This window comes from Girardinichthys multiradiatus, chromosome 18 (genome assembly GCF_021462225.1).
Source record: "Girardinichthys multiradiatus isolate DD_20200921_A chromosome 18, DD_fGirMul_XY1, whole genome shotgun sequence".
Taxonomy (NCBI): domain Eukaryota; kingdom Metazoa; phylum Chordata; class Actinopteri; order Cyprinodontiformes; family Goodeidae; genus Girardinichthys; species Girardinichthys multiradiatus.
In genome coordinates this window covers 21,726,654-21,742,187 of record NC_061810.1, presented here as the reverse complement: position 1 = coordinate 21,742,187, position 15,534 = coordinate 21,726,654, and the positions used below count along the sequence as shown (strand labels likewise).

At 42.3% G+C, this 15,534-nt stretch overlaps 1 protein-coding gene across 1 annotated transcript in view; it reads right to left on the bottom strand.

The window, feature by feature from the left end:
- Positions 1-1,380: 1,380 nt before the first annotated feature.
- Positions 1,381-15,534, bottom strand: part of hip1 (huntingtin interacting protein 1) — a 68,617-nt gene continuing 54,463 nt past the window's right edge. The window contains exons 22-31 of the mRNA XM_047390708.1: positions 8,295-8,431; positions 8,086-8,196; positions 7,897-7,955; positions 6,221-6,314; positions 5,275-5,375; positions 4,917-5,022; positions 4,672-4,795; positions 4,461-4,522; positions 3,502-3,619; positions 1,381-3,397 (exon numbers count right to left, since the gene is read on the bottom strand). Of these exons, the coding sequence (XP_047246664.1) occupies positions 3,387-3,397; positions 3,502-3,619; positions 4,461-4,522; positions 4,672-4,795; positions 4,917-5,022; positions 5,275-5,375; positions 6,221-6,314; positions 7,897-7,955; positions 8,086-8,196; positions 8,295-8,431 (923 nt within the window). The 3' untranslated portion in view covers positions 1,381-3,386. The remainder of the gene's footprint in view (positions 3,398-3,501; positions 3,620-4,460; positions 4,523-4,671; positions 4,796-4,916; positions 5,023-5,274; positions 5,376-6,220; positions 6,315-7,896; positions 7,956-8,085; positions 8,197-8,294; positions 8,432-15,534) is intronic.

Sequence of the window (15,534 nt, the reverse complement as noted above, 5' to 3'; positions counted from 1 at the left end):
TTGGTTCCAACCACCGTGTCTTTGTGCGGCGCAGAAGAGGTGAACGGATGGACTCTATATGCCTGGTTCCCACCGTGAAGCATGGAGGAGGAGGTGTGATGGTGTGGGGTTGCTTTGCTGGTGACACTGTTGGGGATTTATTCAAAATTGAAGGCATACTGAACCAGCATGGCTACCACAGCATCTTGCAGCGGCATGCTATTCCATTCGGTTTGCATTTAGTTGGACCATCATTTATTTTTCAACAGGACAATGACCCCAAACACACCTCCAGGCTGTGTAAGGGCTATTTGACCAAGAAGGAGAGTGATGGGGTGCTGTGCCAGATGACCTGGCCTCCACAGTCACTGGACCTGAACCCAATCGAGATGGTTTGGGGTGAACTGGACCGCAGAGTGAAGGCAAAAGGGCCAACAAGTGCTAAGCATCTCTGGGAACTCATTCAAGACTGTTGGAAAACTATTTCAGGTGACTACCTCTTGAAGCTCATCAACAGAATGCCAAGAGTGTGTGGAGCAGTAATCAAAGCAAAAGGTGGCTACTTTGAAGAACCTAGAATATAAGACATATTTTCAGTTGTTTCACACTTTTTTGTTCAGTATATAATTCCACATGTGTTAATTCATAGTTTTGATGCCTTCAGTGTGAAGCTACAATATTCATAGTCAGGAAAATAAAGAAAACTCTTTGAATGAGAAGGTGTGTCCAAACTTTTGGTCTGTACTGTACTCATCTATAAGGTTTAATTTAGCCAGGCTGGTGAATAACAGTAACAATCTGGTCATCGATCCAGCTTTTGGTACATTTGGAAGTAAACAGGTGCCAAGTTCAGTTGAAAAATGAAATCAGCATCTCCATAAGGTTTGTCAGCAGAAGGAAGCATGAAGTGTTTTAAGGTTCCTGCTGGGCAACTGCACAGTTTGGACAAAAAACACAGTAGACCAACACCAGAAGATAACGTTGCTCCTTTACACAAGGAACTTGGATTTAATGCCTATCTAATCTTCCCAAGATTTTGGGACCTTAATTTGTAAGGAAAACACAAGACTTTCTTTTATTTAAGAACAGGTATTTAAATCACTGAGAAACAACCCAGTATTTTTTCTCATGATCCCAGATAAGACACTTCTGATGTTTCCTTTGGTTCAGGATTGGATTCACGATAACCTGGACAAGTAGTGGTGGTCCCAAGCTGCAGCTCAGACGCTTTTCCAAATAGCTCTTTTTGCCGTCTTAGTCTTTCTGAGAAAATGAATTTAGGGTTTTCATTAAATTTTATCTAGTGGCAGAAAATAAACAATTTCTCACCTCACTCCTTATTAATACAACGACACTTATTTGAGCACAAATACATAAACCGCATTCATTTATCAGTCTGTATTAATGAATCAAAGTATTTATTTCAAAAACTGGAAAAATAAAAACACACCCACCAACATTGGTTTAGTATAATATCATACAAAGACATATTTCAATGTTGCTATGTGAGTATCTGTCTCTGACTACAGTATGAGGCAGTTTGAAAAGGCTGGCTGAGCTGGTGGAACTACAGACACAAACCCAGAAGAGAATAGGACCAAAGGAATAAAATAAAACAGGTTAATAAAAAGCATCTGAGCAAAGAAATAAAGAGAGAAAATCAAAACATCACTCAAGTTGTGTGCACTTCGCCTTTCAAGACACTTAAGATACCACTGTAAGGAGATTTCTGCCTCTTTTATGGACTATAGGGTTTTAAATTATAGTCAGCTATCAGTTCTTCCAGGTGAATCAGCTAAAATTGTGATTACATACAACAACCTGGAAGTAACAGTACAGCGAATGATGCTTGCTTAAATCTGGTCAGAGCAGCAGACGGGAACAAAAATTTCTTCCAAATACTTCGTCGCTTCCTCATTACCTGGAGGAGAAATGAGCTAATTCTAACCGAGCAGCGTCCGTTAAAGAGAACAAAAAAAAAACAGCATCAACAACACAAGTGAGGAGGAGCGTTAAGACAGAATCGTCACCATGAACACGCAGGCAGAAGGTAAAAAGGCGTTGGCTAGAAAAGAGAAAGACGCACAAAAAAAAAAAAAAAAAAAAGCCCGCACATCTCGGAGAGTTCACCAGCAACCAACTCAGAGTCCCTTCATTCGTCTGAGCAGGGAGATGCATGGGAATAAAAGCCTCTGCAGGAGGCGTGTGGCGTTCAGGTGCACCGAATCTTTACGTGAAAAGATGCAACAACAAAAAAAAAAAACAACAGTTCTTTGCAACAAAAGATAGATTATAGTTTATGCACAAGGGTACATGGCCTCAAGGAATCCATGAATCAACTGGAATCGTCCAAAAGGTTGTGTGAAGAGCTTTTGTGCTGTGGAGGTGCCTTCAATTCTGAGACAGTAATAAAAAATTTAAATCAGACGCTTGCTTCTTGTGCAGAATGACCAGAAAATTCCTGCAGACAAGCTTCGTCTTATCAAGACAGATCTAAACCAAAGCGTTAGATGTCAGTGAAATATCAAACTTTTTATCACTCTGCTTTATAAATAAATTGAAAAAATAAAAATAAGAAAAAAGGAACATATGCTCGTGTGTTGTTAGTGTTTTGTGCAGCAACCACTACCTCTGAGCTCTCATGACGCGCATGGAGTTCACACAGACCAACCAGACCCTCATAATGCTGACTTTTTCTTATCTGGTACAGTAAAAGGACATAAGAAATAAAGTGGAGGGCTGACGGTTGTTCCGGTTAACAGTCACGGTCGTTACAATGGTGAGGACGTGAAAGGCAGAAAGTCCGGATAACAGGCCTCCGCCGTGGAAGCCGTACGGACTTAAAAAGGTGATAACTCACAGTGAGGGCAGAATAGGAAGAAACCAGAGAGGAACTGTGTGGATGCAGCTCCCTAAGCTGAATTAGCTGTAGGACAAATCAGACAACGACGGACAGAAGAACAGGTGCAGCAGCTGGGTTACACGGAGAGGCCAAGTTTGGAGAGGAGTAACCACTGATCCGGTCCCACTCGCAAAGAGTTTGGGCCCCTTGTGCTCGTATTATATCCTCGATGGGGCGCGGTCATTAAAACAAGGACAGGAAAAACACATTGCTGCTGCAGCAGCTTCTCTCAGTAGTGGTCCAGATGCAGGATGGAGCAGCGGAGATGTGAGGCGCTCATCCATCCTGACCCCACTTGCTGCTGCACGACCTCTGCTGTAGGGCTTGACGTGGAAAATGTGCCGGCATGTACAGAGAAGCGAGGGGATTCGAAAAAAGAAGCACCTTTTCATTTGGCTTGGATATAACAAGTAGATAAATGTGAGAAAAGGGCGAAAAAGACAGAAACGGGTTTCTATAAATAAAAGGAGGCAGAGAAAAGCAGGTCTATGGGTGGAGGAGGCTTTCATCCCGTGCCTGCAGAGGAAGAAGAGGAGAAATTCCAAACATTTCAGCCACATTACTTCAAGCAATCCTCTCTGGAATGTGGTTCCACATGTGTTTATTTTTTTTATCATCACCTTCCTCTTCCTCGCCCCAGCCCTCTGCTACACCGGCCAGCTCGTAATGCTTCTTCCTCAGCTCGCCAAGACGCTCCCGTTCCTTCTGAAGACGGGTCTCCAGCTCCAGAACCGTAACCTGAATAAAAACATATTTTTTTTATATTCCAGCACTGGGTTTTTAGCAATTAGCACAAACTACTTTGCTATGAACAAGTGTTTGCTCCCATACACATTTAAATACAAAAGACAATTTTCAGATGAAGAGGAAAAACGCTATCCTAACCAACATGACCCTAAACTTAGCAACGGGGGTTGCCACCCTTGGTGCCAACAACTAGCCATGAAGTTTTATTTCAGCCACAATGGAGGGTTTTCGGGCATGAATAGCCTGTTTAGGGTCAGCATCTCAAATCAGTTTTCAGTCCAGACTTTGACTAGGCCACTCCAAAACTTTAATTTTGTTAGTTGTTTTTTTTTAATTGTTCAGAGGTGAATTTCCTCACAAGCCTCTCAGATCATTGTCTGCAACATAACCCAAATTGGTTTGGATAGATTTTGCCTCTTGATAAATGAAATAATTTGAAAACTGCATTGTGTAATGACTTTGGTTATTTTTTGCTTGATATTAACATTTGTTTGGTCTGAAATAGAAACAATCTGTAAGGGGATAAATACTTACTCACAGCACTATAAATCATATATTCAATCATTCATTATTTGAAACTACCACTAAATTTAGAGCATATTTATTCCATATTTATGCTCAAAACCCATGTAAATGATAACATTAATAACTGTAATAATTAAAAATGTTATTTTAGCAAGAAGAAGAAAAGTTGTTTTTCTGTTTTGAATAAAAGCAATCAGATCTTAATTTTTTCTGTTTTGATTTTCTGTGTAATTTCTTTGATACTGTGAAAGCCCAGGATTTTTATTCAAGGTTATCATGAAGTCCTCATCTTGTTTCTGTGGTTTACCTGTGCATCCATCTCTTGTCGCTTGATCTGGGTCAGAGTCATGCTGGAGAAGTCCATCGTTTCTAGTCACACATAAATAAATGTAAACGTTTTCACCACTTTGTGAGATTCATTACCAAAATGAAGCAATAAATAAAGCTGTGGTTAAAAACAAGTCCAAGAAACAGGTGAGTAAACCACAGCATCATTAAAAGGATGCTATGCTCATCACCTGTATCTTCAATCTGGGATTTCCCAGACTTGGTGGAGGCCACAACAGTGGCGGTTGCCTGGGTGACGCCGCGGGACGCCTGCTGCAGACGGTGCAGGTTAGCGCTGTCCTTATCTGCTTTTACCTAAAGGAAAGGAACATAAACAATGAGAACAAACAACAAGGATCCAAATATGGACACGTTCCTAATGAAAGAGTAACACATATACAGATGCCAGAAAGAAAAAAGCCTATTCATCGCTTACCTTCGAAGCAGCCACCAGCTGTGCCGTGCTAGCCGCTATTTCACGTGAGCACACCATCAGCTCCTCAAACTTCCCTTTTCCCTGCACCACCATGTCGGCAGCATCCCTGAGAACCAAACAACAGCGTGAAAAATAAACTCTAAAGCATCCAGATTATGCTTTAAGACCACTTTGGTGATACCACAGTGAGAGACATGAGGCCAATTATTGAACTTACTTGTAAATTATTTAAATACTTTTGTGTTCCATTATATATTACATGGTCTTCTGCATATTTAGGAGTGACAAAGCGGGCCCAGTGCCCCACACTGCCTGCTCCCACTGCTGACTGAACAGACAGAAGTCTTTTCATACTTACACCATGACCGTGGCGCCCCATCCAACTGCTTTCGAGGCAGAGATCAGGCCCTCGGTCCAGCGGGAGTTCTTGGCATAAAATTCCTTCATGGAGGCTGCCCCCTGGTGGACAGAAAAGCAAATGCAGATATACAGTAAAACATTTACTACTAAATTTACTCTCAGGTAAGGGAACAACGATAAGGATTTATTTGCCATATAACTTTATATAAATAATCGAATTATATGTAAAGGAGTTGAATGAAATAAGAGTCGGAAATGGGAGTCGCTGCCATCTTTGATTGCACTTTTAATAGATATTTATTAAAACCAGGGTTCCTACTAATTTCCCAACTCTGGACTCATACTTTTCCAGACTAATTTCTAGGTTTCCAGTAGTTTAGCAAAATATATACATCGGCTACAGCACGCTGCGCCCAGTAATCACTAATATTTTAAAATCTAGGGCTAGGTAAATCAACACTCAATACAGATTTCTTTTAAAGCACAGTGGGTAATCTGTGAGACTTTTATTTTATTTGGGAAGGTTCAGAACAACTAAATTGTTAATGCTCAACAGTTTCAGAACCACGAGTCCAACTAACAATCTGATCTGAGAGGGCCTAGGGAAACAAAGCTGAGAAATTGCAGCTTTTAAAACGTTTCACCAAGTGTTAATTTAAAAATGGGTTCTTTCAATGGTTCAAAACCCAAGGCAGTCAGCAAGTTGGACCAAATCTGAAGTTATGATATCTTTAATATAAATGATGTCATATAAATATAAATCAATATAAAAAAAACTCTGTTAGAAATTCAGATTCCTCCTTAATAGGAAATTAGGTGTGGAAGCTCAATCATTTTTCCATAGTAAATTGTCTTTCTTTTTTTGTTTTTTTACAAATGAATCCATGCTTGAAAAATGATAGAATCAGATTCCAAATTTCCACACTGCACCCTGTAAAACCCACCCTTCCGCTTTCCACGATATCCCTCTGCAGATCTTTCGAAGACAGAATGAGCTCCTTGATTGCCTGCATCAGCTCCGTGCAGGAGGCCAGGATCCTGCAGGGGCGACAGAGCACAGAACATGAATGGTGACATGCTGGAGCTGTGCAGCTAATCTCTCATTTCATTCCAATCAAAGCCTTACAAACATTCTTCAGAAAAAAGCACTTGTGAGGGTTGCAGAAGAAACGCACACTTGTTTTGAAGGAAGAGAGACGGTAAGAGAAAGCCGTCAGTTCCCCCACAGTGTTGTGTTAAGGCATTAGTGATGCACTGACCGAATTTCTGAGTGCCGATTTTGTAGCTGCTGTAGTTTTATTTCTAATTATTCATTAAAGCTGCAGAGCATCTGACATCGACAAAAAAAAGTTTTGGTCTACATTAATGACTTCATTAGTTTATTTCCAGCCTAACAGGTTTTCTCCCAGGATTTTTCTGTATTTAGCTCCATCTATCTTCCCATCAACTCTGACCAGCTTCCCTGTCCCTGCTGAATAAAAGCATCCTTGATGTGTGTCAGAAAGTTTAGTTTTGGCCTCATCTGACCAGAGTAGGTTCCTCAAAATAATTACTCCTCCCTTACATGGTTTGTGACTAACTGTAAACAGGACGTTTTACCGCCGCTCCTCCATAAAGGCAGCAACTCAAACGTTTGCTGTCGACAGATTTTCCCACCTGAGTTGTGGACCTCTGCAGCTCCTCCTGAGTTACCATGGGCCTCTTCTCTGTTAAATGCTCTTCTTACTTGGCCTGTCATTTTAATATGGACGGCCATGTCTTGGTAGATTTTTAACAACCTAACCCTCCACAACTTTATCCCAGACGCGTCTGCTATGTTCTCGGTCTTCATGATGCTGTTTGCTCACTAATGTTCTCTATAACAAACCCCTGAGGTCTTTACAGAACAGCTGGATTTATACTGAGATTAAATTACACACAAGTAGACTGTATTTACTAACTTTGTCTGTGAGGTAATTATTCTTTCTCGTCTTCATGCACCGTTTAGGAAGTAGCAAATTGCTTTAGGGTGGAGAGACAAAGCCAGAGATATCAGCTTGTTTGCACTTTATTATATTTATGTTTAAATCTGATTCTTATTCCTGTCATGTAATGAGACCAGTCTTGATCAGCTTGACTAGTTTAAGTGCTGCTGGTCCCATCAGCCCAAACAGATGCAAGTTTTCACATATTTTTGTTTATGTGGAATTTGTCACAGTCGCCAAGCAGTTATTCTGCCTTTGCTGTTATGGCTTTAGTGAGTTACAGTTAAACTAAAAGTTAATAATCCATTTTATGGACCTGGCACAAAGATGTCTCACAATAACTCGTACAGCAGGTGCTTTCGTATGCACAGTTACATTCTGAGCAATGATTTAAGCACAGATGCAGCCCATAGTTTACAAAACAGGGACCCTGCAGGCAGCTAAAGTCTAACCTGCTCATGATTCAAACAGTAAACTCAGTAAAACATGACTTAAAATGTTTCAGACTGGAGGCCTTAATGAATAACTTTCATTCCCAGCTCATGGTGAATGCTGTATTCAGTCATGTCTCTGGGCCAGCAGTTTACATAAAGAGATGTTACAAAGAAAAATTAACTCCCAGCAGGTCGAAAATCTTCCTCTGATCTGAGATTTACCTCTCGTTGACCTCCATCTTGACTCCTGTATCAACTGCTCGGGACTTGTTCAGCATTTCCTGTCGGGACACAGAGGCACAGGGGAGGGAAAAACAGGGACATTTTCAAGTTAATACTGCTGGGAAATGAATAGGGGATACGGGGGGATGCAGTGAATTCCCTTTGAGCTGAAGAGGCAGAGATATTCACCTCTATCCTGGCAGCTGCGGACTCTACAGCGGCGGAAGTGGCAGCCATTTCCTGCTCCACCAGATCCCCCAGCTCCCCTTGCTGCAGCTCCAAACCCCGCGGGCGCAGTTTCTGGAACAATAAAGAGCGAGAGCCCGTTTTTTTTTATTTACAACACATAGAGAACAGGTCAAACATCGCACTTTTTAATAAATCTGAATTAAACAGACCTCCGCGGTGGTCAGAATGGTCTCCAGAGCCGCTCTCAGCTTGTTGTCGTTGGCTGTAGCCAGGCTGTCCCGCTGCTTCATCTGTCCCAGCAGAGCCAGAGCTTCCGATCCGCATGCCTTCACGCTCTTTGACAGCGCTGAAACAAGAACAGAACATGCAGGATGGATGGGTCAATGTCACCTAAATAGCAGGCAGTAAATTCAGGAAAGTAGAGAAAAGACAGCAGAAATCCTGCAATAATAGATGTAAAGTGGAGGACATTCACATCGTGGCATCTCTGAAAATATTGTTTAATTCTCTGCTTAGTGCTATAGTTAGGTGTGTCAATCTGTCGGCCAGGCTCGGACTCGTGGTCGGCACGTCAAATATAAAAATAAAAATAAAGAAATTTTTTGGGTGCGGTGCTGGTGGTGGAGGGGTTCAAGCGCGCGACCATGTGCAGAGGCTATAATCCTCGATGCGGCCGTCCCGGGTTCCTGTCCCAGACCCGGCAATCTTTGCCAAATGTCTCCCCCTCTCTTTGCCCTCTTTCCTGTCTACCTAGTGTCGAAAAATGAAAAACAAAGGCCTCTAGTGCTGCAAAAAATATAAATAAAAATAAAAATTTTTACCCAATTAAATACATCACAGCAAATGTCTCCCTCTATTTTCAGGAAGAATTATGGTAAAGAAATGTTATGTAATGGCCAGGATGTTGACAGTTGTCCAGCAACAGTCAACATCCTGCACAAGAAGGAACAAAAGCCACATTGCTAAAGAAGGTGGCTATTCACATTGCTCTATCAAATAATATTAATAGAAAGTTGAGTGGACGGAAAAAGTGTGGTTGAAAAAGGTGCAAAAGTGACAGGAATAACTACAGCCTTGAAGAGGATTGTGAAGAAAATCCCATTCAAGAGTTAGGTGGTGATTCACAAGGTGTAGACTGCAGCTAGAGTCAGAGCTTCTACACAGACATGTCCAAGACATTGGCGTTGCTTGTGTCACATCTACTCCTGAAGCAGAGACAAAGTTAGAAACCTCTTATCCTAGTACTAAGGAGAAATGGGACTAGACTGTTGCTCAGTGGTCAAACCTGTTTTCAGATGAAAGTAGATTTTGCATTTTATTTGGGAATAAAGGTCCTGGTGTCTGGTGGACGACTGGAGAGACACAGAGTCCAAGTTGCATGAAGTCCAGGGTGAAGTTTCCACAGTTAGTAACAATTCAAGGAGTCGTGATCTGCAGTTGTTGGTCCACTAGGTTTTCTGAAGCCCACAGTCAGTGCAGACATTTAGCAGGAAATTTTAGAGCACTTTTTTGGGGACCTAATGCTTCCTTTATGGAGATGCTGATTTCATTTTCCAGCAGGTCTTGGCACCTGCCCACACTGACAAAGGTACTAAAAGCTGGTTCAATGACCATAGTGTTCCTGTGCTTGATTGGCCAGCAAACTGGCCTGACATGAACCCATAGAAAATCTATGAGGCATTGTCAAGAGGAAAATGAGAGGAACCAGACCCAACAATGCAAACAAGCTTAAGATCGGTATAAAAGCAACCTGGGCTTCATTAACCTCACATAAAAACTGGACTCAGCGAGTCAAACCTCAGAGAAAACTGTAATGCGCTATTGGCCAGTAAAAGCCTGATCGGTGCATCTATAGGTAAAGTGCCAGTATAAACAAGTGTTGCAATGTTAATACAACAGACCTCTAAAAAATAAAATAGCCTCTCTGTTGGGAGGAAGTGCAACAGCTCACACCCTGTTCAGATGCAGATGATGTGTGGCACAACATAGCCAGACAAGCTACCTTCAATGGGATTTTCAAAAGTGCAATGCTTTGTGTTGATTCCCAGTCTGAGAGCTGCTCAGCCCAGTTTCAGTTCGCATTGTTTGGTTTTTAGTGTGAACTCATGGCTGCTGACCACGGATCTATTATATCTATTATAATTGAAGTTTGGTGCAGAGACGTAAAAGTGCTGGGGAAAACATGTAGTCCTAATCTGGAGTCATCTTCCATAAACTTTAAACCGTTTTATTCACCGAGAGTTTTCCTCATTTATAATAATTGGCTCATATTTTCCACCGCATGGCTGTACTTCTGCCGCTGAAAAAAATCTCGCTGAGCTGATTACAGACATGGAGAAAAGATACCCTGACTCTTTCATCATAATACTGGGAGATTTTAACAGAGCAAACCTCTCCAATGAACTCCCCAAATACAGGCAGCATATTAAGTGTCCCACCAGAGACAAAAACACACTGGACCATTATTACACAGCTTTAAAGGACTCATATCATGCTGTTACCAGGGCTGCTCTGGGTTTTTCGGATCACTATCTAATCCACCTCATCCCAACCTACAGACAGAGACTAAGAGCTTCCAAACCCAAGGTTCACACTGTTAAGAAGTGGACTGAGGAATCAAAGCAGATGCTACAGGCCTGCTTTTAATGCACAGACTGGACTGTTTTTGAAACCTCAGCCACTGACTTAAACCAACTAACTGATGTGGTGACATCATACATCAGTTTCTGTGAGGACATGTGTGTGCAGACCAAGACCTTCTGCACCTTTGCGAACAATAAGCCATGGTTTACTCCACACCTCAGGAATCTGCGCTGGGAAAAGGAAGAAGCTCACAGCAGTGGAGATTGGGCGCGGTACAGGCAGGCCAGGAACAGACTAACAAAAGAGATCAAAGCAGCTAAGAGAAGCTACAGTGAGAAACTTAAGAACAACCTTTCTACTGGTGACACTTCAGCTGTATGGACTGGTCTGAGAAACCTGACTGCCTACAAGAGCCCCCCCACCCATCCTGAACAGAGTCGCCTCCTGGCCAACCGTCTGAATGGCTTCTACTGCAGACATGACAGGAAGCCATTCACACCTCAAATCATCTCCTCTACATCCCATTTAGATGATGCTGTTAACTTAGGTCTACACTTCATCCTGCAACACCTCGACCACCCAGGGACGTACGCCAGGATCCTGTTTGTAGACTTCAGCTCAGCCTTCAACACCATCATACCAGACATCCTCCAACAGAAGCTCACCCAGTTCAACGTCCCAGCCTCCACCTGTCAGTGGATCAACAGCTTCCTGACGGACCGACAGCAGCAGGTGAGACTGGGGAGCATCTTCTCCCGATCCAGATCAATAAGTACTGGTGCCTCCCAGGGTGTGTTTTATCCACACTCCTCTTCTCTCTGTACACAAATGACTGCACCTCATCGGACTCGTCCGTGAAACTCCTTAAGTTTGCAGACGACACCACTGTCATTGGACTGATCCAGGACGGTGATGAGTCTGCATACAGACAGCAGGTGGATTGGCTGGTACACTGGTGTTGTCAGAACTACCTTGAACTGAACCCACTCAAGACTGTGGAAATGGTGGTGGACTTTCGGAGAACACCACCCTCATACACCCCCCTCACCATCCTCAACAACACTGTATCAGCCGTGGACCACTTCAGGTTCTTAGGAACCACCATCTCTGAGGACCTGAGATGGTCTTCACACATAGACACTGTTCGAAAGAAGGCCCAGCAGAGACTGTACTTCCTGAGGCAACTCAAGAAGTTCAACCTTCCACAGGAGCTGCTGGTTATCTTCTACACTGCCATCATTCAATCTGTCCTGTCTTCATCCATCTCAGTGTGGTTTGGCTCATCCACAAAACAGGACAGGTCCAGACTACAACGAATAATCAAGTCTGCAGAGAGAATAATCAGGGCTGACCTTCCCTCCATCCAGGACTTATGCAGGTCTAGGGTCAGGAAAAGAGCTGCTAAAATCTCTGCCGACCCCACATACCCTGCACATAAACTGTTTAGAGTTTTACCTTCAGGCCGCCGCTACAGAGCACTGTTCACTAAAACCAGCCGCCACAGAGACAGTTTCTCTGATGAACATTTAACAGAGTACCAAACAACAGCATACAGAAGTTGCAAATGCACCTTTGTATATACAGGTCCTTCTCAAAATATTAGCATATTGTGATAAAGTTAATTATTTTCCATAATGTCATGATGAAAATTTAACATTCATATATTTTAGATTCATTGCACACTAGCTGAAATATTTCAGGTCTTTTATTGTCTTAATACGGATGATTTTGGCATACAGCTCATGAAAACCCAAAAGTCCTATCTCACAGAATCAGCATATCATTAAAAGGGTCTCTAAACGAGCTATGAACCTAATCATCTGAATCAACGAGTTAACTCTAAACACCTGCAAAAGATTCCTGAGGCCTTTAAAACTCCCAGCCTGGTTCATCACTCAAAACCCCAATCATGGGTAAGACTGCCGACCTGACTGCTGTCCAGAAGGCCACTATTGACACCCTCAAGCAAGAGGGTAAGACACAGAAAGAAATTTCTGAACGAATAGGCTGTTCCCAGAGTGCTGTATCAAGGCACCTCAGTGGGAAGTCTGTGGGAAGGAAAAAGTGTGGCAGAAAACGCTGCACAACGAAAAGAGGTGAGCGGACCCTGAGGAAGATTGTGGAGAAGGGCCGATTCCAGACCTTTGGGGGACCTGCGGAAGCAGTAGACTGAGTCTGGAGTAGAAACATCCAGAGCCACCGTGCACAGGCGTGTGCAGGAAATGGACTACAGGTGCCGCATTCCCCGGGTCAAGCCACTTTTGAACCAGAAACAGCGGCAGAAGCGCCTGACCTGGGCTACAGAGAAGCAGCACTGGACTGTTGCTCAGTGGTCCAAAGTACTTTTTTCGGATGAAAGCAAATTCTGCATGTCATTCGGAAATCAAGGTGCCAGAGTCTGGAGGAAGACTGGGGAGAAGGAAATGCCAAAATGCCAGAAGTCCAGTGTCAAGTACCCACAGTCAGTGATAGTCTGGGGTGCCGTGTCAGCTGCTGGTGTTGGTCCACTGTGTTTTATCAAGGGCAGGGTCAATGCAGCTAGCTATCAGGAGATTTTGGAGCACTTCATGCTTCCATCTGCTGAAAAGCTTTATGGAGATGAAGATTTCATTTTTCAGCACGACCTGGCACCTGCTCACAGTGCCAAAACCACTGGTAAATGGTTTACTGACCATGGTATCACTGTGCTCAATTGGCCTGCCAACTCTCCTGACCTGAACCCCATAGAGAATCTGTGGGATATTGGGAAGAGAACGTTGAGAGACTCAAGACCCAACACTCTGGATGAGCTAAAGGCCGCTATCGAAGCATCCTGGGCCTCCATAAGACCTCAGCAGTGCCACAGGCTGATTGCCTCCATGCCACGCCGCATTGAAGCAGTCATTTCTGCAAAAGGATTCCTGACCAAGTATTGAGTGCATAACTGTACATGATTATTTGAAGGTTGACGTTTTTTGTATTAAAAACACTTTTCTTTTATTGGTCGGATGAAATATGCTAATTTTGTGAGATAGGAATTTTAGGTTTTCATGAGCTGTATGCCAAAATCATCCGTATTAAGACAATAAAAGACCTGAAATATTTCAGTTAGTGTGCAATGAATCTAAAATATATGAATGTTAAATTTTCATCATGAAATTATGGAAAATAATGAACTTTATCACAATATGCTAATATTTTGAGAAGGACCTGTATGTATATTTAAAGACATAAATATATCTTATAATGCATTAAACAAAAAAAAGAAACCAGAGATCAAAGTGTACCGGAGTCAAATTCCTTGTTTGTATGTACGAACTTGGCAATAAAGCTGATTCTGATATTTGGGCATGTTTAGACTTGCTGTCTAAAGAGAGAAAAAAAAACATTACTCATGATGTCAAGAACTTGACTGTTTTGACTGAACCACGTCCAAAGGCTATTTCTGACTACAATGTGAAACGCGCTGCAGAAACATTTAGATGAACAAATAAAGCAATAAAAAGATGATAATTTCTTAATGCTTTCTCTGACTTTTATTATTATATTAGATTGAAAGTATTACCTCATACATTAAAATGCATCGAAAAGACCTCATTCAAGGACAAACTATTTAGTCAACATGTCAACTTCTACTGGGTTTTTAATCAGCCAGTTTTCTGTTCTGCAGACAGGAACCTGTCTGACCTTCACAGAGAATGTCATAAAAGAAGATTTGTTTTTGTAGCTTACACTCTGCCCTGGGACACAATGCAGAAAAAATACAGGCAAACACACTATGTTGCCAAAATTATTTCCTTCTCTTCCTTCACATGAACTTGATGGACATCTCACTACTAAACCATTAAGATGATGTTGTCACCCCCCCCCCCTGCAGATATTATAGGTACAACTCCAATGGAAAGTATGTCTACAAGGTTAAGAAGCGTGTTGAGGGGAATATTTGACCATTCTTCCAGAAGCACATTTGTGAGGTCAGACACTGATGTTGGACAGGAAGGCCAATTCCTCCCAAAGGGTTGAGGTAATGACTCTGTGCAGGCCAGTCAGGTTCCTCAAAAGCAAGTTCCATAAAGACAAGGAGGAGTGAGTTTGATTTGGTCATGTTGGAACAGGAAGAGGCCATCTCTAAACATTTCCCACAAAGTTGGGAGCAGGAAATTGTTCAAAATATCATTGTATCCTAAAGCATTCAGAGTTCCTTCAACTGGAACTAGGGCTGAGTCCAACTCCTGAAAAACAGACCTACATGATAAACCGCTCTGCATCAAACTCTAAACTTCAAATAATGCAGCCAGGTAAGTGCTGTTGTCCCCTGAGCCCTCAGCACCTCAGCAGCCTCTGAACCCACTCTGTGGTTTTCTGTGGCATACCACTTCCTGGCTGAGTTGTTCCCAGTCCCCTCCTTGTTGTTATAATAACACTAACTGTTGACAGCAGAACGTGTAGTAGAGAAGAAATGTAACAAAACCTCAGAAAGAAAGTTTAGAAAAAATAGAGTTAGGAAGCATGAAGCACAGGAATCACAGATTTTACCGGAGTAGTTATCAGTTGAATGACAGCAACAATATAGGGATAATTAATGTCTAAAAGATAATTAGTTGCTGGGAAGGTTTCCAAACTAGCAGATAACATGAATCACTGCACTTGTTTTTATTTAATGGCTTGACAATGCAGTTGGTGGAGCTGCTCAGACAGTCACATCCTGCCTCACCCTGTGTTACCCATTTGCACCATGAAATGTGTCCTTGCAGCATTTGCCTCTTTCAGATACAGCATGACACAGATTAGCTCATTTCAAACATTAAACAGTATCTTTTTTCATTACACTATCAGGGTCAAATTCATTACTTTCCTAGACTTAAATTAGCAGAGTTCTGGGTCTGT